This window comes from Oncorhynchus mykiss, chromosome 21, assembly GCF_057628025.1.
Source record: "Oncorhynchus mykiss isolate SJ-2025 chromosome 21, ASM5762802v1, whole genome shotgun sequence".
NCBI lineage: Eukaryota > Metazoa > Chordata > Actinopteri > Salmoniformes > Salmonidae > Oncorhynchus > Oncorhynchus mykiss.
In genome coordinates, this window is record NC_143042.1 from 53624826 (window position 1) to 53645351 (window position 20526).

At 43.4% G+C, this 20526-nt stretch overlaps 1 protein-coding gene across 1 annotated transcript in view; it reads left to right on the forward strand.

Annotated features, from left to right (window-relative positions):
* The window catches only part of LOC110500769 (zeta-sarcoglycan-like), a 51587-nt gene that overhangs the window by 2126 nt on the left and 28935 nt on the right, over positions 1 to 20526 (forward strand). Inside the window, exons 2-3 of the mRNA XM_021578301.3 lie at positions 12929 to 13123; positions 17477 to 17578. Coding sequence (XP_021433976.3) covers positions 12929 to 13123; positions 17477 to 17578 — 297 coding nt within the window. The remainder of the gene's footprint in view (positions 1 to 12928; positions 13124 to 17476; positions 17579 to 20526) is intronic.

A 20526-nucleotide genomic window follows, 5' to 3' on the forward strand; every position in this document is an offset into this window, starting at 1 on the left:
TAGGACACTTTCTTATCTAGATATATAGGACACTTTCTTATCTAGATATATAGGACACTTTCTTATCTAGATATATAGGACACTTTCTTATCTAGATATATAGGACACTTTCTTATCTAGATATATAGGACACTTTCTTATCTAGATATATAGGACACTTTCTTATCTAGATATATAGGACACTTTCTTATCTAGATATAGTATAATACAAATGGCATTGTGTCTTACAATGTACACACAATACCTCATAATGACAAAGCGAAAACAGGTTTTTTAGAAATGTTTTGCAAATGTTTTAAAAATAAAAACAGAAATTCCTTATTTACATAAGTATTCAGACCCTTTGCTATGAGACTCGAAATTGAGCTCAGGTGCATCCTGTTTCCATTGATTATCCTTGAGATGTTTCTACAACTTGATTGGAGTCCACCTGTGGTAAATTCAATTGATTGGACATGATTTGGAAAGGCACACACCTGCCTATCTAAGATCCCACTGTTGACATTGCATGTCAGAGCAAAAACCAAGCCATGAGGTCGAAGGAATTGTCTATAGAGCTCCGAGACAGGATTGTGTCGAAGCACAGATCTGGGGAAGGATACCAAAAAATGTCTGCAGCGTTGAAGGTCCCCAAGAACACTGTGGCCTCCATCATTCTCCCGAGTGGCACTGCATCTCAGTGCTAGAGGCGTAACTACAGACACCCTGGTTTGAATTCTCAAATACTGTTTTTGCTTTGTCATTATGGGTTATTGTGTGTAGATTGATGAGGGTAAAAAACAATTTAATACATTTTAGAATAAGTCTGTAACCTACCAATTCTTTTTTATTTGTAAATCTATTTTTTGGAATTCGGTCGAAGTCTCAACTTACTATTGACAGTAAGAATAGTAGAATACACCAGGTGCAATTTCGGAATGTGTTTGTGCAGCAGTCCCCGACACTCAGTCATGAATGTGCAGCACAGTTTATAGCATGAATGTGCAGCACAGTTTATAACATGAATGTGCAGCACAGTTTATAACATGAATGCGCAGCACAGTTTATAGCATGAATGTGCAGCACAGTTTATAACATGAATGCGCAGCACAGTTTATAACATGAATGCGCAGCACAGTTTATAACATGAATGTGCAGCACAGTTTATAGCATGAATGTGCAGCACAGTTTATAACATGAATGCGCAGCACAGTTTATAACATGAATGTGCAGCACAGTTTATAACATGAATGTGCAGCACAGTTTATAACATGAATGTGCAGCACAGTTTATAACATGAATGTGCAGCACAGTTTATAACATGAATGTGCAGCACAGTTTATAACATGAATGCGCAGCACAGTTTATAACATGAATGCGCAGCACAGTTTATAACATGAATGCGCAGCACAGTTTATAACATGAATGCGCAGCACAGTTTATAACATGAATGTGCAGCACAGTTTATAACATGAATGTGCAGCACAGTTTATAACATGAATGTGCAGCACAGTGTATAACATGAATGTGCAGCACAGTTTATAACATGAATGCGCAGCACAGTTTATAGCATGAATGTGCAGCACAGTTTATAACATGAATGCGCAGTACAGTTTATAACATGAATGTGCAGCACAGTTTATAACATGAATGTGCAGCACAGTTTATAACATGAATGTGCAGCACAGTTTATAACATGAATGCGCAGCACAGTTTATAACATGAATGTGCAGCACAGTTTATAACATGAATGTGCAGCACAGTTTATAACATGAATGTGCAGCACAGTTTATAACATGAATGTGCAGCACAGTTTATAACATGAATGCGCAGTACAGTTTATAACATGAATGTGCAGCACAGTTTATAACATGAATGTGCAGCACAGTTTATAACATGAATGTGCAGCACAGTTTATAACATGAATGCGCAGCACAGTTTATAACATGAATGTGCAGCACAGTTTATAACATGAATGTGCAGCACAGTTTATAACATGAATGTGCAGCACAGTTTATAACATGAATGTGCAGCACAGTTTATAACATGAATGTGCAGCACAGTTTATAACATGAATGTGCAGCACAGTTTATAACATGAATGTGCAGCACAGTTTATAACATGAATGTGCAGCACAGTTTATAACATGAATGTGCAGCACAGTTTATAACATGAATGTGCACCACCTATTTTTATTTATTTATTAGTCTTTAAACTACTACTAACAATCACCCACATTAGAAAAATATTGAATTTCTAACTTCACATTTCCCTAGTATAGGCTAATTATCGTAATGAACAATATCAGCCAAATGCCTGCGATTGTAACGCTTGAAATGTCAGGCCAATACGCAGCGTGGTAAGTGTTCATCCTTTTAATAAACTGAACTAAACACTAAATACAAAGTAACGAAAGAGAACAAACGAAACAGCTCTGTCTAGGTGCAACACACACAGAACATAAAATAAACACCCACGAAACACAAGTGGGAAAAGGCTACCTAAATATGATTCTCAATCAGAGACAACTAACGACACCTGCCTCTGATTGGGAACCATACCAGGCCAAACACAAAAACACAACATAGAAAACGGGAACATAGACAACCCACCCAACTCACGCCCTGACCATACTTAAAACAAAGACATAACAAAAGAACTAAGGTCAGAACGTGACAGCGATAAGTGTTTGGTATGGTCGGGGTCTATAATTTTTGGGTTGTCATCCCAATTCTAATAATGAATCTCGAAGAAACACACAAGTCATTAATTGGTTATTAATTAATTGGTTACTGTTTTACCATGTACTTTCTAAGTAAATAACTAGCTATTTCTGTACCGTAGCATGAAGTGCTTCCGATCATTTTTCTTTGCCCCAGGTCCGGAAGGAGCTCTCTGGATGCAGGTATTTGTTCCAAGCCAGCACTAGCACATCAGATTTGTGTTTTGGCACTAGATGGGAACCAAAGCTTGCACACTATCTGGTAATCCATGACCAGGAGTGAAGACCTAGGGCAACAGAGTAAATATAAAAAATTATTTAAAAAACGTTTTACCAATCCTGTGGTTCATAGTCAGCCTACCCACAGTAACTGCACAGTTACTGGAGATATATAGGCTTTTTTTTACGAACAATTTCCTGTCTGGAATTATAATGTAAACGTGACACTTCCTCTCTGATCGTTTGATAAATGCAAATGTGTCCTCCATGGGGCGACATGCTAAATGAAGCTCCCTGAGGATTTGCTGGGGATTAGCATGGAAAGCCAGTGTACTGTGGATGAGAGTCTGACTGTTTACATCAGCACTTTGTCGTTTCTTTCGATTTTCACTTCCGTAAAAGCCTGAGAGGGGAAACAAATGAATCTCTTAACCTCCTCAACAACATCTACGCTGGCTGTCTGTGTGCTGTTGGCGCCAAATTCCACAAAGTTCCTAATTAAATCACCTGTTATTAAAACAGGTGAAGGGACGATGTTGTGGGCTTTACATCACCAGCCTATCATGAAGTGTCAATTTGAATCTGAAAATAATTAAGAAAATGAAAAACACTTTATTTCAGCTGTTGATCATAACACTGTTATAACAGTTCCTAGCACCAGCAGTGAACTTATTGGAGTGCTTTCATCTCTTAAAAAAAAACAAGCTGGTAAAAGTGCACAGCTGTCTGTAAACAGGAAATGGACAGCCGTCTGAAGACAGGAAATGGACAGCCGTCTGTAAACAGGAAATGGACAGCCGTCTGTAAACAGGAAATGGACAGCCGTCTGTAAACAGGAAATGGACAGCCGTCTGTAAACAGGAAATGGACAGCCGTCTGTAAACAGGAAATGGACAGTCGTCTGAAGACAGGAAATGGACAGCCGTCTGTAAACAGGAAATGGACAGCCGTCTGTAAACAGGAAATGGACAGCCGTCTGTAAACAGGAAATGGACAGCCATCTGTAGACAGGAAATAGACAGCCATCTGTAGACAGGAAAAGGACAGCCGTCTGTAAACAGGAAATGGACTGCCATCGGTAGAAAGGGAAATGGACAGCCATCTGTAGACAGGAAATAGACAGCCATCTGTAGATAGGAAAAGGACAGCCGTCTGTAAACAGGAAATGGACTGCCATCTGTAGAAAGGGAAATGGACAGCCATCTGTAGACAGGAAATAGACAGCCATCTGTAGACAGGAAAAGGACAGCCGTCTGTAAACAGGAAATGGACTGCCATCTGTAGACAGGAAATAGACAGCCATCTGTAGAAAGGGAAATGGACAGCCATCTGTAGACAGGAAATAGACAGCCATCTGTAGAAAGGGAAAGGACAGCCGTCTGTAGACAGGAAATGGACAGCCATCTGTAGAAAGGGAAAGGACATCGGTCTGAAGACAGGAAATGGACAGCCGTCTGTAGACAGGAAATGGACAGCCATCTGTAGACAGGAAAAGGACAGCCGTCTGTAAACAGGAAATGGACTGCCATCTGTAGACAGGAAATGGACAGCTATCTGTAGAAAGGGAAAGGACAGCCGTCTGTAAACAGGAAATGGACAGCCATCTGTAGACAGGAAATGGACAGCCATCTGTAGAAAGGGAAAGGACATCCGTCTGAAGACAGGAAATGGACAGCCAACTGTAGACAGGAAAAGGACAGCCGTCTGTAGACAGGAAATGGACAGCCGTCTGTAAACAGGAAATGGACAGCCGTCTGTAGAAAGGGAAAGGACATCCGTCTGAAGACAGGAAATGGACAGCCAACTGTAGACAGGAAAAGGACAGCCGTCTGTAGACAGGAAATGGACAGCCGTCTGTAAACAGGAAATGGACAGCCGTCTGTAGACAGGAAATGGACAGCCATCTGTAGACAGGAAATGGACAGCCATCTGTAGAAAGGGAAAGGACATCCGTCTGAAGACAGGAAATGGACAGCCAACTGTAGACAGGAAAAGGACAGCCGTCTGTAGACAGGAAATGGACAGCCGTCTGTAAACAGGAAATGGACAGCCGTCTGTAGACAGGAAATGGACAGCCATCTGTAGAAAGGGAAAGGACATCCGTCTGAAGACAGGAAATGGACAGCCAACTGTAGACAGGAAAAGGACAGCCGTCTGTAGACAGGAAATGGACAGCCGTCTGTAAACAGGAAATGGACAGCCGTCTGTAGACAGGAAATGGACAGCCATCTGTAGAAAGGAAAAGGACAGCCGTCTGTAAACAGGAAACGGACAGCCGTCTGTAAACAGGAAATGGACAGCCGTCTGTAGACAGGGAAAGGGCACAGAGAACAAAAAAGTCACAGTTCAAAGCAGCAATATCTCACTTTATTGTCTATTTCAACTGTGATGGAGCCTTTTAATCACTTGGAGCTGATTTCCTGGCGTCCATATTGTTTCATTCAATTGAATAACTGTTGCCTTTTGCTGAAAGAACTTGGGCAGTCATAGATTTAGGACCAGTCCAAGTCAACATTTTGGGGTATTGCTTTTTTACGTCTAACTACTGCTGTTATTGTGTCTCTTCACTTTCCCATTGCTGCCTTCGTGGTTGGTTACATGCAGGACAGAAGAAAGTACTGGGAGAGACTCAAGTCATTAGTGCTTCTCCAATGTTTTCTTACCTCTGGCAGAGGAGGTGTAGTGGGACGCCCGCGGCATCATGGAGAGAGAGAGAGAGAGCATGCAGGAGATGGATTGAGACACTCGCGGCATCACAGAGAGAGAGAGCATGCAGAAGATGGATTGAGACACCCGCGGCATCACAGAGAGAGAGAGCATGCAGGAGATGGATTGAGACACTCGCGGCATCACAGAGAGAGAGAGCATGCAGAAGATGGATTGAGACACCCGCGGCATCACAGAGAGAGAGAGCATGCAGGAGATGGATTGAGACACTCGCGGCATCACAGAGAGAGAGAGCATGCAGAAGATGGATTGAGACACCCGCGGCATCACAGAGAGAGAGAGCATGCAGGAGATGGATTGAGACACCCGCGGCATCATGGAGAGAGAGCATGCAGGAGATGGATTGAGACACCCGTGGCATCATGGAGAGAGAGAGAGAGCATGCAGGAGCTGTAGTGGGACGCCCGTGGCATCACAGAGAGAGAGAGCATGCAGGAGATGGATTGAGACACCCGTGGCATCATGGAGAGAGAGAGAGAGCATGCAGGAGCTGTAGTGGGACGCCCGTGGCATCACAGAGAGAGAGAGCATGCAGGAGCTGTAGTGGGACGCCCGTGGCATCACAGAGAGAGAGAGAGAGCATGCAGGAGCTGTAGTGGGACGCCCGCGGCATCATGGAGAGAGAGAGAGAGCATGCAGGAGCTGTAGTGGGACGCCCGCGGCATCATGGAGAGAGAGAGAGAGCATGCAGGAGCTGTAGTGGGACGCCCGCGGCATCATGGAGAGAGAGAGAGCATGCAGGAGCTGTAGTGGGACGCCCGTGGCATCACAGAGAGAGAGAGCATGCAGGATGTGATTCTGCTGATTAATATCAGCAGGCATTAATAGCGTCTAATTTTCTTTCATTGAATGTTTATCGGCTGCGTTTTGCTGCCCCTTTTGCAGCACGTCGCTGTTTGATTCAAAACAGTGTGTACCCGATCACTCTCACCGCTAATTGGTGGAGATGAGCTGTGCCGACGGAGGTAGAATGACTGCTGGGTAATTGCTAGCTTGGTTCGCTTGGCTGCAATGTATGTTCTCAATGCTGGGAGGGCACCACAGCCCCCGTCCTGAAGGAAAACCAGCACCAAGTTACCTTGGTAAACGTTGACTGAAGGGATTGATAGGGAAGTAAAGCAAGAGAAAGTTACTCATCATATTTCAATGTTAATCATTTTCTACCTTGACCTCAATACCCTCATCTACAGTGTGCCAAACATTGAGGTTGTGAAATTGCTGTAGAAAAACACTGCAAAATGCTGTCTTAACTTCATACAGGGAACGATGCTGTCTTGACTTCATACAGGGAACGATGCTGTCTTGACTTCATACAGGGAACAATGCTGTTCTGACTTCATACAGGGAACAATGCTGCCCTGATTTCATACAGGGAACGATGCTGTCTTGACTTCATAAAGGGAACGATGCTGTCTTGACTTCATACAGGGAACAATGCTGTTCTGACTTCATACAGGGAACAATGCTGTCCTGACTTCATACAGGGAACGATGCTGTCCTGACTTCATACAGGGAACGATGCTGTCTTGACTTCATACAGGGAACAATGCTGTTCTGACTTCATACAGGGAACGATGCTGTCCTGACTTCATACAGGGAATGATGCTGTCTTGACTTCATACAGGGAACGATGCTGTCTTGACTTCATACAGGGAACAATGCTGTTCTGACTTCATACAGGGAACGATGCTGTCTTGACTTCATACAGGGAACGATGCTGTCCTGACTTCATACAGGGAACGATGCTGTCTTGACTTCATACAGGGAACAATGCTGTCTTGACTTCATACAGGGAACAATGCTGTTCTGACTTCATACAGGGAACGATGCTGTCCTAACTTCATACAGGGAACAATGCTGTCTTGACTTCATACAGGGAACGATGCTGTCTTGACTTCATACAGGGAACGATGCTGTCTTGACTTCATACAGGGAACAATGCTGTTCTGACTTCATACAGGGAACGATGCTGTCCTGACTTCATACAGGGAACAATGCTGTATTGACTTCATACAGGGAACGATGCTGTCTTGACTTCATACAGGGAACGATGCTGTCCTTACTTCATAAAGGGAACGATGCTGTCCTGACTTCATAAAGGGAACGATGCTGTCCTGACTTCATACGAGGAACGATGCTGTCCTGACTTCATAAAGGGACCGATGCTGCCCTGACTTCATAAAGGGAACGATGCTGTCCTGACTTCATAAAAGTAACGATGCTGTCTTGAGTTCATAAAGGGAACGATGCTGTCCTGACTTCATAAAGGGAACGATGCTGTCTTGACTTCATACAGGGAACGATGCTGTCTTGACTTCATACAGGGAACAATGCTGTTCTGACTTCATACAGGGAACGATGCTGTCCTGACTTCATACAGGGAATGATGCTGTCTTGACTTCATACAGGGAACGATGCTGTCTTGACTTCATACAGGGAACAATGCTGTTCTGACTTCATACAGGGAACGATGCTGTCTTGACTTCATACAGGGAACGATGCTGTCCTGACTTCATACAGGGAACGATGCTGTCTTGACTTCATACAGGGAACAATGCTGTCTTGACTTCATACAGGGAACAATGCTGTTCTGACTTCATACAGGGAACGATGCTGTCCTAACTTCATACAGGGAACAATGCTGTCTTGACTTCATACAGGGAACGATGCTGTCTTGACTTCATACAGGGAACGATGCTGTCTTGACTTCATACAGGGAACAATGCTGTTCTGACTTCATACAGGGAACGATGCTGTCCTGACTTCATACAGGGAACAATGCTGTATTGACTTCATACAGGGAACGATGCTGTCTTGACTTCATACAGGGAACGATGCTGTCCTTACTTCATAAAGGGAACGATGCTGTCCTGACTTCATAAAGGGAACGATGCTGTCCTGACTTCATACGAGGAACGATGCTGTCCTGACTTCATAAAGGGACCGATGCTGCCCTGACTTCATAAAGGGAACGATGCTGTCCTGACTTCATAAAAGTAACGATGCTGTCTTGAGTTCATAATGGGAACGATGCTGTCCTGACTTCATAAAGGGAACGATGCTGTCTTGACTTCATAAAGGGAACGATGCTGTCCTGACTTCATAAAGGGAACGATGCTGTCCTGACTTCATAAAGGGAACGATGCTGTCCTGACTTCATAAAGGGAACGATGCTGTCTTGACTTCATACAGGGAATGATGCTGTCTTGACTTCATACAGGGAACAATGCTGTTCTGACTTCATACAGGGAACGATGCTCTCCTAACTTCATACAGGGAACAATGCTGTCTTGACTTCATACAGGGAACGATGCTGTCTTGACTTCATACAGGGAACGATGCTGTCTTGACTTCATACAGGGAACAATGCTGTTCTGACTTCATACAGGGAACGATGCTGTCCTGACTTCATACAGTGAACAATGCTGTATTGACTTCATACAGGGAACGATGCTGTCTTGACTTCATACAGGGAACGATGCTGTCCTTACTTCATAAAGGGAACGATGCTGTCCTGACTTCATAAAGGGAACGATGCTGTCCTGACTTCATACGAGGAACGATGCTGTCCTGACTTCATAAAGGGACCGATGCTGCCCTGACTTCATAAAGGGAACGATGCTGTCCTGACTTCATAAAAGTAACGATGCTGTCTTGAGTTCATAAAGGGAACGATGCTGTCCTGACTTCATAAAGGGAACGATGCTGTCTTGACTTCATACAGGGAACGATGCTGTCTTGACTTCATACAGGGAACAATGCTGTTCTGACTTCATACAGGGAACGATGCTGTCCTGACTTCATACAGGGAATGATGCTGTCTTGACTTCATACAGGGAACGATGCTGTCTTGACTTCATACAGGGAACAATGCTGTTCTGACTTCATACAGGGAACGATGCTGTCTTGACTTCATACAGGGAACGATGCTGTCCTGACTTCATACAGGGAACGATGCTGTCTTGACTTCATACAGGGAACAATGCTGTCTTGACTTCATACAGGGAACAATGCTGTTCTGACTTCATACAGGGAACGATGCTGTCCTAACTTCATACAGGGAACAATGCTGTCTTGACTTCATACAGGGAACGATGCTGTCTTGACTTCATACAGGGAACGATGCTGTCTTGACTTCATACAGGGAACAATGCTGTTCTGACTTCATACAGGGAACGATGCTGTCCTGACTTCATACAGGGAACAATGCTGTATTGACTTCATACAGGGAACGATGCTGTCTTGACTTCATACAGGGAACGATGCTGTCCTTACTTCATAAAGGGAACGATGCTGTCCTGACTTCATAAAGGGAACGATGCTGTCCTGACTTCATACGAGGAACGATGCTGTCCTGACTTCATAAAGGGACCGATGCTGCCCTGACTTCATAAAGGGAACGATGCTGTCCTGACTTCATAAAAGTAACGATGCTGTCTTGAGTTCATAAAGGGAACGATGCTGTCCTGACTTCATAAAGGGAACGATGCTGTCTTGACTTCATAAAGGGAACGATGCTGTCCTGACTTCATAAAGGGAACGATGCTGTCCTGACTTCATAAAGGGAACGATGCTGTCCTGACTTCATAAAGGGAACGATGCTGTCTTGACTTCATAAAGGGAACGATGCTGTCTTGACTTCATAAAAGGAACAATGCTGTCCTGACTTCATACGAGGAACGATGCTGTCCTGACTTCATACGAGGAACGACGCTGTCCTGACTTCATACAGGGAATGATGCTGTCCTGACTTCATACAGGGAACGATGCTGTCCTGACTTCCTACAGGGAACGATGCTGTCCTGACTTCATACGAGGAACGATTTGTGCAAATCTTCATCCTCACAGTTCCGTAAAGGGTTGTCTCGAAAGAAACCACTTGTGCCCGTAGTAGAACATAGGTGCTATTGGCTCATACTCCATGGGTCATGTTCTACATGTCTACAGATTGACAAAGCACCACCACTGCCTGCTGTGCTCTATTCCATTTGCTCTGTGAATGCCCAAGCTTTAGCATGCATGACGTGCTTGGGTAATGTATGCATTCAACTCTGCAAAGAAATTGCAGCATCTAGCTACCAGCGTTTTGGGAACAGTGGGTTGCCATAGAAATTAGAGGGGCAGAAGAGTCATTTCCCCTAGCAACAGAGGTTTGAAAATAGACTATGGAGTTGTCCTGCTGTGACACGTCGGATTAAAGAGAGAACTTTACAATTTTTTTTTTTTTTTTTAGATATACTGTGAACTGTTTCCGTACCTCTGAGGGCCTTTAAATTCCACTACTGTTAAAGGATTTTATTCTGCTAGTATCTAAGTATTTTGATCAAGCCAAAGACATTCTCCTAACAAACAGAATGTGTGTTTTTTTTATCCTCTACGCAATGCGTACACTATTTATGATAATGAACAAGCAAGACTAAGTAAAATGTTTGTTTTATACATTTATTTTGATGGATAAATGTTTTGAGAGCAAAATACTATACATTACAGCGTCTTATATATCTAATCACCGAAGGTATTTAGTGTGACTCAAAAGGCCTGTCCCTCTAGGTCTCAGGTGCACTCACACCCATCTCTCGTAGTTATCTTCCGTGAAGTGTATCAGCGGCGTAATTAGACTCACTGACCTTTCTAGTCCAATGATATGGTTCATTTGTATTCACTGCAAAGCCCCAACTTCCATTGGTGAGACATATGCCCGAAACAAAGACCTTTCTTCTGAAACTCGTCAGTCTATTCTTGTTCTGAGAAATGAAGGCTACCTCATGCAAGAACTTTTCAAGAAACTAAAGATCTCGTACAATGCTGTGTACTACTCCCTTCACAGAACAGCGCAAACTGGCTCTAACCAGAATAGAAAGAGGAGTTGGTAGGCCCCGGTGCACAACTGAGCAAGAGGACAAGTACATTAGAGTGTCTAGTTTGAGAAACAGATGCCTCACAAGTCCTCAACTGGCAGCTTCATTAAATAGTACCCGCAAAACACCAGTCTCAACGTCAACAGTGAAGAGGAGACTCTGGGATGCTGACCTTCTAGGCAGAGTTGCAAAGAAAAAGCCATATCTCAGACTGGCCAATAAAAATAAAATATTAAGATGGGCAAAATAACACAGATACTGGACAGAGGAAGATTGGACAATAGTGTTATAGACAGACTAATCTAATTTTGAGGTGTTCGGATCACAAAGAAGAACATTCGTGAGACGCAGTGGGAGATTTGTACAGGGTAAAAGGGATCTTGACGAAGGAAGGTGTCACGTTGGTATGAATGATTCGGGAGACAGGCACAGGAATGCGTAATAGTTATTTTTATTAAGCCCAAATTACGGCGTGCCGTGTAAAGACACGGGGACGAAGACCAAACAAACACGTAACAAAACACAGGGTAGTAACCCAAACAAAAGAGCGAGGAGTACCTCGACTAAATAAGACACGCACACAATGATTAACACACGGGACGAGACCCGTAATCATCTGCGCAATCCACAATGGCACTAAAGCCAAAACACACGTTACAGGTATTCACACGCACCAACGGACATTGTAACAATAATTGACAGCCCAATGGTGAAACAAAGGGCACATTTATACAAATACAATCAGTGGGAATGGGGGCCAGGTGTGCACAATGTCACAATTCCGGAGGGATCCGTGACAGAAGGCTATCACTCCATTTTGCAACGCCATGCCATACCCTGTGGACGGCACTTAATTGAAGCCAATTTCCTCCTACAACAGGACAATGACCCAAAGCCCAGCTCCAAACTATGTAATAACTACTTAGGGAAGAAGCAGTCAAATGGTGTTCTGTCTATAATGGAGTGGCCAGCACAGTCACCGGATCTCAACACTATTGAGCTGTTGTGGGAGCAGCTTGACCGAATGGTACGTAAGAAGTGCCCATCAAGCCAATCCAATTTGTGGGAGGTGCTTCAGGAATCATGGGTGAAATCTCTTCAGATTACCTCAACAAATTGACAACTAGAATGCCAAAGGTCTGCAAGGCTGTAATTGCTGCAAATGGAGGGTTCTTTGATGAAAGCAAAGTTTGAAGGACACAATTATTATTTCAATTAAAAATCATTATTTATAACCTTGGCAAAATTTAGACTATATTTCCAACTCATTTTGCAACTCATTTCACGTATGTTTTCATAGAAAACAAGGACATTTCTAAGTGACCCCAAACTTTTGAACGGTAGTGTATGTCATTCAAAAATAAAATGTTTAGCATGGCATCTAATGCTCAGATGCCCCTCTCTCTCTCTGATTGTGTTCCAGATGACTGAGGAACAGTACGTACTGGAGGCCCAGTCGGGCCATCTTCAGCAGCCCAGGTGCGACGCTGTCGACCCCGTGGGACTCTATGGGTGGAGGAAGAGATTCCTCTACTTTTTCCTCTCGCTGTTGCTGGTCATAATGATGGTCAACCTGGCCTTAACTGTGTGGATAGTAAAGGTCATGCATTTCACTGTGGTGGGTAGCCTACCGTATAACGTTTTACAGTAGCCTACTGTATAATGTTTTACAATAACTTTTGTATATTGTTTTACAGTAACCTATTGTATATTGTTTTACAGTAGCCTATTGTATAATGTTTTACAGTAGCCTATTATATAATGTTTTACAGTAGCTTAATGTATTAAGTTTTATAGTAGCCTACTATATGTTTTACAGTAGCCTACTGTATGTTTTACAGTAGCCTATTGTATAATGTTTTACAGTAGCCCACTATATGTTTTACAGTAGCCTATGGTATAATGTTTTATAGTAGCCTACTATATGTTTTACAGTAGCCTATTTTATAATGTTTTACAGTAGCCTACTGTATGTTTTACAGTAGCCTATTGTATAATGTTTTATAGTAGCCTACTATATGTTTTACAGTAGCCTACTATATGTTTTACAGTAGCCTACTATATGTTTTACAGTAGCCTATTGTATAATGTTTTACAGTAGCCTACTGTACGTTGTGAACCAGTTTGCACAGGCCTGCTCATACTCTATTATACTAATGGGGGATTTGTCCACTAAAATACATTTGGATGGTGCTACATGGATGAGGTGAATGAATGTAAATTAAAGAGACAGATTTGATTGAATTATTGATTTAACATTGCACTTGACATAGCAAGTGTATGTTCTGTGTTAAGATATACTTGATTCATAAGTACAATAGAAGTTTTGCAAGATAACACACATACATACGTATGTAATTAAGATTAAAACAATAGCTGAATTGGCTCTGGTGAAAAGAATTGCATTCACGCCAGATTGTCTAAAGTCTTCTACAAAGAATATCACTGCAAAGACACAAAACGTGAAAAAGTTTATAGCTGTATAGTGCAGAATTTTGAAAGCGATTCAGGGACAATGTATGCAATCAACCATTTTGTAAAAAAAAAACCTGAAGAGAGCATCGTACTGTGACGGATCTGTCACCCGGGGCCGTCTTTATCCTTGACTCCCAATCAATTTATGTCATTTACTCAAGTGTTTCCTTTGTTTTGGCAGTTACCTACAGTGCCCCTTGACTTTTTCCACATTTTGTTAGGTTATAGCCTTATTCTAAAATTGATTTAATTATTTTTTCACTCATCAATCTACACACAATACCCCATAATGACAGCAAAAATGGGTTTTTAGAAATGTTTGATAATATATATTTCAAAAAATGAAATATCACATTTCAATTAGTCTTTAGACCCTTTTCTCAGTCCTTTGTTGAAACACTTTTGGCAATGATTACAGCCTTGAGTCTTCTTGGGTATGACGCTACAAGCTTGACACACCTGTATTTGGGGAGTTTCTCCAATTCTTCTCTGCAGATCCTCTCAATCTCTGTCAGGCTGGATTTGGAGCGTTGCTTGGACAGCTATTTTCAAGTCTCTCCAGAGATGTTAGATTGGGTTCAAGTCCAGGCTTTGGCTGGGCCACTCAAGGATATTCAGAGACTTGTCCCGAAGCTACTCCTGCATTGTCTTGGCTGTGTACTTAGGGTCGTTGTTGGAAGGTGAACCTTCACCCCAGTCTGAGGTCCTGAGCGCTCTGGAGCAGGTTTTCATCAAGGATCTTTCAGTACTTTGCTCCGTTCATCTTTCCCTTGATTCTGATTAGTCTCCCAGTCCCTGCCGCTGAAAAACATCCCCACAGCATGATGCTGCCACCACCATGCTTGGCATTCAGGCCAAAGAGTTCAATCTGGGTTTCATCAGACCAGAGAATCTTGTTTCTCATGGTCTGACAGTCTTTGGGAGCCATTTGGCAGACTCCCAAGCGTGCTGTCATGTGCATTTTACTGAGTAGTGGCTTCCGTCTGACCACTCTGCGATAAAGGCCTAATTGGTAGAGTGTTGCAGAGATGGTTGTCCTTCTGGAAGGTTTTCCCATCTCTACAGAGGAACTCCAGAGCTCTGTCAGAGTGCCCCTCCGGTGTTTGGTCACCTCCCTGACCAAAGCCTTCTCCCCCGATTGCTCAGTTTGGCCTGGAAGCCAGCTCTAGGAGGAGTCTTGGTGCTTCCAAACTTCTTGCATTTAAGAAGGATGGAGGTCACTGTGTTCTTGGGGAACTTCAATGCTGCAGAAATGCTTTTTTATTTTACCTTTATTTAACCAGGCAAGTCAGTTAAGAAGTACTTCTTATTTTCAATGACTGCCTAGGAACAGTGGTTTAACTGCCTGTTCAGGGGTAGAATTACAGATTTGTTCTTTGTCAGCTCGAGGATTTGAACTTGCAACCTTCCGGTTACTATTCCAACACTCTAACCACTAGGCTACCCTGCCGGCCCATTTGGAAGATGTAGTTCTGTGCAGATTCATACTTGTACATATATGACACTTAAGACGAGGTGTGGTGTCCTGACGAGCCTTCTGGTGATGCAAATTTTGAATGACAAGTCCATCCCCCCATAGCTGTCTGTGTACATGATTCATTGGTCTGGACATTACGGGGCATCAGTTCATGACTTAGTGAAAATGAGACTTGTGGAAGTAAGGATACTGCCCTTAGACATAAAGACATGTCATCTTAATATCCACACAAAATGCCACATTCATAAGAGAATCATAACTACTTATTAAGCATTATTAACATTAAATCAACAGTGACACCATGTAATCAACGTTATATTACAAACCTGTCCATAAACATATCGGAGGGTACACAGAGAATGTTTATTTTTCAACGACTCAGTTTGGTGTGTTGCCAACATCGCTTCCTTATTGGTTAACACGCTTCATAAGCTCTTAGGCTGTTGTTCATAACCAAGGCATAATGCTCAACTGTCTGTAGCTGATCTTACAGTATAACGCATCATGTAGCCTCAACTAATGCATTCTTTAAGGACACCTACAGTTACACGTCACCGTTCAATCTACGCATGCTTGTCTGCCACGTTAGCGACGGTTTGGCGCCGTTGAGGGAGGGCTGAGGGCCTCTGCTACACCCTGTCACTTAGTGTGATCCCCTACCTCTACCCTGTCACTCAGTGTGATCCCCTACCTCTACCCTGTCACTCAGTGTGATCCCCTGCCTCTACCCTGTCACTCAGTGTGATCCCCTACCTCTACCCTGTCACTCAGTGTGATCCCCTACCTCTACCCTGTCACTCAGCGTGATCCCCTGCCTCTACCCTGTCACTCAGCCTGATCCCCTACCTCTACTCTGTCACTCAGTGTGATCCCCTACCTCTACCCTGTCACTCAGCGTGATCCCCTACCTCTACCCTGTCACTCAGCATGATCCCCTACCTCTACCCTGTCACTCAGTGTGATCCCCTACCTCTACCCTGTCACTCAGTGTGATCCCCTACCTCTACCCTGTCACTCAGCGTGATCCCCTACCTCTACCCTGTCACTCAGTGTGATCCCCTACCTCTATCCTGTCACTCAGTGTGATCCCCTACCTCTACCCTGTCACTCAGCGTGATCCCCTACCTCTACCCTGTCACTCAGCATGATCCCCTACCTCTACCCTGTCACTCAGCGTGATCCCCTACCTCTACCCTGTCACTCACTGTGATCCCCTACCTCTACCCTGTCACTCAGCATGATCCCCTACCTCTACCCTGTCACTCACTGTGATCCCCTACCTCTACCCTGTTACTCAGCGTGATCCCCTACCTCTACCCTGTCACTCAGTGTGATCCCCTACCTCTACCCTGTCACTCAGCGTGATCCCCTACCTCTACCCTGTCATCCCCTACCTCTACCCTGTCACTCAGTGTGATCCCCTACCTCTACCCTGTCACTCAGCGTGATCCCCTACCTCTACCCTGTCATCTCCTACCTCTACCCTGTCACTCAGTGTGATCCCCTGCCTCTACCCTGTCACTCAGTGTGATCCCCTACCTCTACCCTGTCACTCAGCGTGATCCCCTACCTCTACCCTGTCACTCAGTGTGATCCCCTACCTCTACCCTGTCACTCAGTGTGATCCCCTACCTCTACCCTGTCACTCAGTGTGATCCCCTACCTCTACCCTGTCACTCAGTGTGATCCCCTACCTCTACCCTGTCACTCAGTGTGATCCCCTACCTCTACCCTGTCACTCAGTGTGATCCCCTACCTCTACCCTGTCACCCTGTGTGATCCCCTACCTCTACCCATTCACCCTGTGTGCTGCTGTCACCTCAGCGTGATCCCCTACTTCTACCCTGTCACTCAGTGTCTCCAGTGTGGCCTGTAATAGGCATACACAACATCTATCAGCTCAGCCTGGTGTTTTACTGTGTTCAGGTCAGGCTATGTCATTGACATGTCACTGTTTAACGGGCATTCCTCTCCTTCAGGCTGCTTATTTGTTCTGTGATTTTGTTGTATATTTTGCAGGACGGAATGGGAAACCTTCAGGTGAACGGGGAAGGGATACGACTGGAGGGAATATCGGAATTTCTTCTTCCCCTTTATGTGAAGGAGATCCAGTCAAGAAGGGTAAGCTACTCTGTTTACTAACCCACCGTTGTTCTCAGTGTAACGGAGTCAAGAACACGCAGTAAGCTCACTCCAAAGTCCTGGATTCTAGTCTCGGTATGAGCTGAATCAGAAGGGAAGAGGATACTCACTAAGCAAGCGGCAGTCAAATCCATAACATCAGTCACTAGAGTTAATGCTGATGCTGGAATAAAACCCTATGGAATTTCATATTAGACTGGCTGAATGATCATATGATGATACCAGATTCTCCCTATAAGTGTAAGTGGAACTCCTCATCTTAGAGATCTTAAAGAACCGTTGCTAGGTTCTGATGGATCATGCTTGATGTTGATTGATTTATGAACTAGGCCATAGAGAACTTGCTATATTTGGAGTTTATAACATTTCTATTTGTTGCACCTGGGGGATATTGCACGTTTTTTTCCTCCAGACGGTACTCTTCCTCTCCTCCCCAATTTCCTGCCCTCCATCAGAACTGTATCAGGGTTCCCCCCCATCAAAAGAAAGATGGATAACGGGGGACTCGTTTCTCACAAGTCACACACAACCTTAGTGTAGATGACAGATAATTACAGGGGGACCACAGTCCCAGCTGAATTTTCAATCAAGCCGGTACAATAAATCCCCCTGCCTCCCACTCCCCTTTGATGTCAGTGGGATAACTGAACTCCTGCACAAACTCTCCAGTTTTTCTTAGACACCCGGTCCATCCGAGCTCTTCAATGATTCACTCTGAACTGGATAGCAATCTCAGGCCTTAAAGCCTTAGATGGAAGTAGATCTGGATGATTGTTGACTGTACATGGACAACGACTGGATGGTGGGCTTGATTTGATACTCTTGATGAGTTTGAAAGTTAATAATTCAGTTGAAATTGGTAGTATAATTTCCCTTTAATTATATTTCCTTAGATGTGGTCAAGATATTGTCTTAAAATGTCAGTATATTCAGCTAGTCGTTGAACACTGAACAGTCCATTTCAATAAAACTGGCAAAACGTTAGTTGGACATTAAAATGACATCTATGACTATTTGCTTTATTACGTGCATTGTTTTAGTCCAAACACTGACGCAATATATTAGGGTTGAATTTTTTCCCGAAAATCTAAAACTTTCCCCTCCCAAAATTGCAACCATACCGGTAATATAAAGCTGCAGTTTATATGTTGAGCCTCTGCCAGTGCCAACAAAGCTAGTTTTGGAGATTTGTGAATGTGAGATGGAGATTGCCTTCAGTAACTCCGTCGAGAGGTCGTTTGTAACCTAAACATTATAGTCAGCGACGCAATTTATTTTATTTTTGCTTTATTATAAAAAATAATATATTATTGGTCCATTGCTCCCGTCCATTGCTCCCGTCATTATTTTTCTCGGGAAACGAGAAGGAGCTTGGTCGGGAAGTCCCGGGATACCGGTCCCCAGTGTTAAACCGATGTTTTTACCAGTCTGTTAGAAGGCTATTGTAACGGTTCTCTTCGGGTGAAGTAGAGGCGGACCAAAACGCAGCGTGGTGATGATTCATGTTTGTTTAATAAAGGAAAACTATACATGAATAAACTACAAAACAATGAAATGTGAAAACCCAAAACAGCCCTATCTGGTGCAAAACACAGAGACGGGAACAATCACCCACAAACACACAGTGAAACCCAGGCTACCTAAGTATGATTCTCAATCAGAGACAACTAAATGACACCTGCCTCTGATTGAGAACCATACTAGGCCGAAACATAGAAATAACCCAAAACATAGAAAAACAAACATAGACTGCCCACCCAACTCACACCCTGACCATACTAAATAAATACAAAACAAAGGAAATACAGGTCAGAACGTGACAGCTATGCTAGGGGAGTGTTACGGTCTCACCGGCGATATTTGCAGGACAGAGAGAGCACAGGGAATCTCTGAAAGGGTCATTCAATATATTTTTTTTCACCTGAGGAAATATGTCAGGCACAGAGAGGATTGTGTTTATCCACTGAGTTGAAGAGATACTGTAAGTTGCATGTTGTAACGGTTTTCTTGAGGTGAAGGAGAGGCGGACCAAAACGCAGCGTGGTCGTTATTCATGGTTCTTTAATAAAGCAACTACACATGAACAAACTAACAAACCGAGAACCGTGAAAAACCAAAACAGCCCTATCTGGTGCAAACACAGAGACAGGAACAATCACCCACAAACCCCAACACAAAACAGGCTCCCTAAATATGGTTCCCAATCAGAGACCATGACTAACACCTTCCTCTGATTGAGAACCACATCAGGCCAAACACAGAAACAGACAAACTAGACACACAAAGAATAGAATGCCCACTCAGATCACACCCTGACCAAACAAAACATAGAAACATACAAAGCAAACTATGGTCAGGGTGTGACACATGTTGAGTTTAGTCACGCTCCGACATGACTAAACTTCTAATCAATAAGCCACTACCGCAGAAATAATTACGGTGGACCAGCCTTTGTATTGTACTGTGTGGGGACGTCTTGTTTAACACGCCTTTTATACAATATATTGGCCTTCTATGTAATACTTTGGCACGAACCATCAGTTGAATGTAATTGTAAATATATCTGTTATGTGTTACAACGCAAATACAGGGAGGGGGACTGTGTGCAATTCAGTTAAATGTTGACAAGACCTCATTTGTCATTTGTACCATCTTAGACAATATACGGTAGCTCACGAGAGTATTTAAAGTGAATCAAATCTATGTCATTCGTAACAGTGGCTTTTTCTCTTGAGTTGTCAGCTGGTCTAAAAATAGGTTCGAGCGTGTATAATTCATTGGACTGAAACTACTTCCTTGTTGTGGAGTCTTTAGATCTGTGTGATATGACTTAATTCTCTCTTCACTTAATCATAATGGACAATGATTTTCTAAAACAAGCTAGTTCAAATAGATTAGTTTTTAGGGAGTTGCTGATAAAATAGATG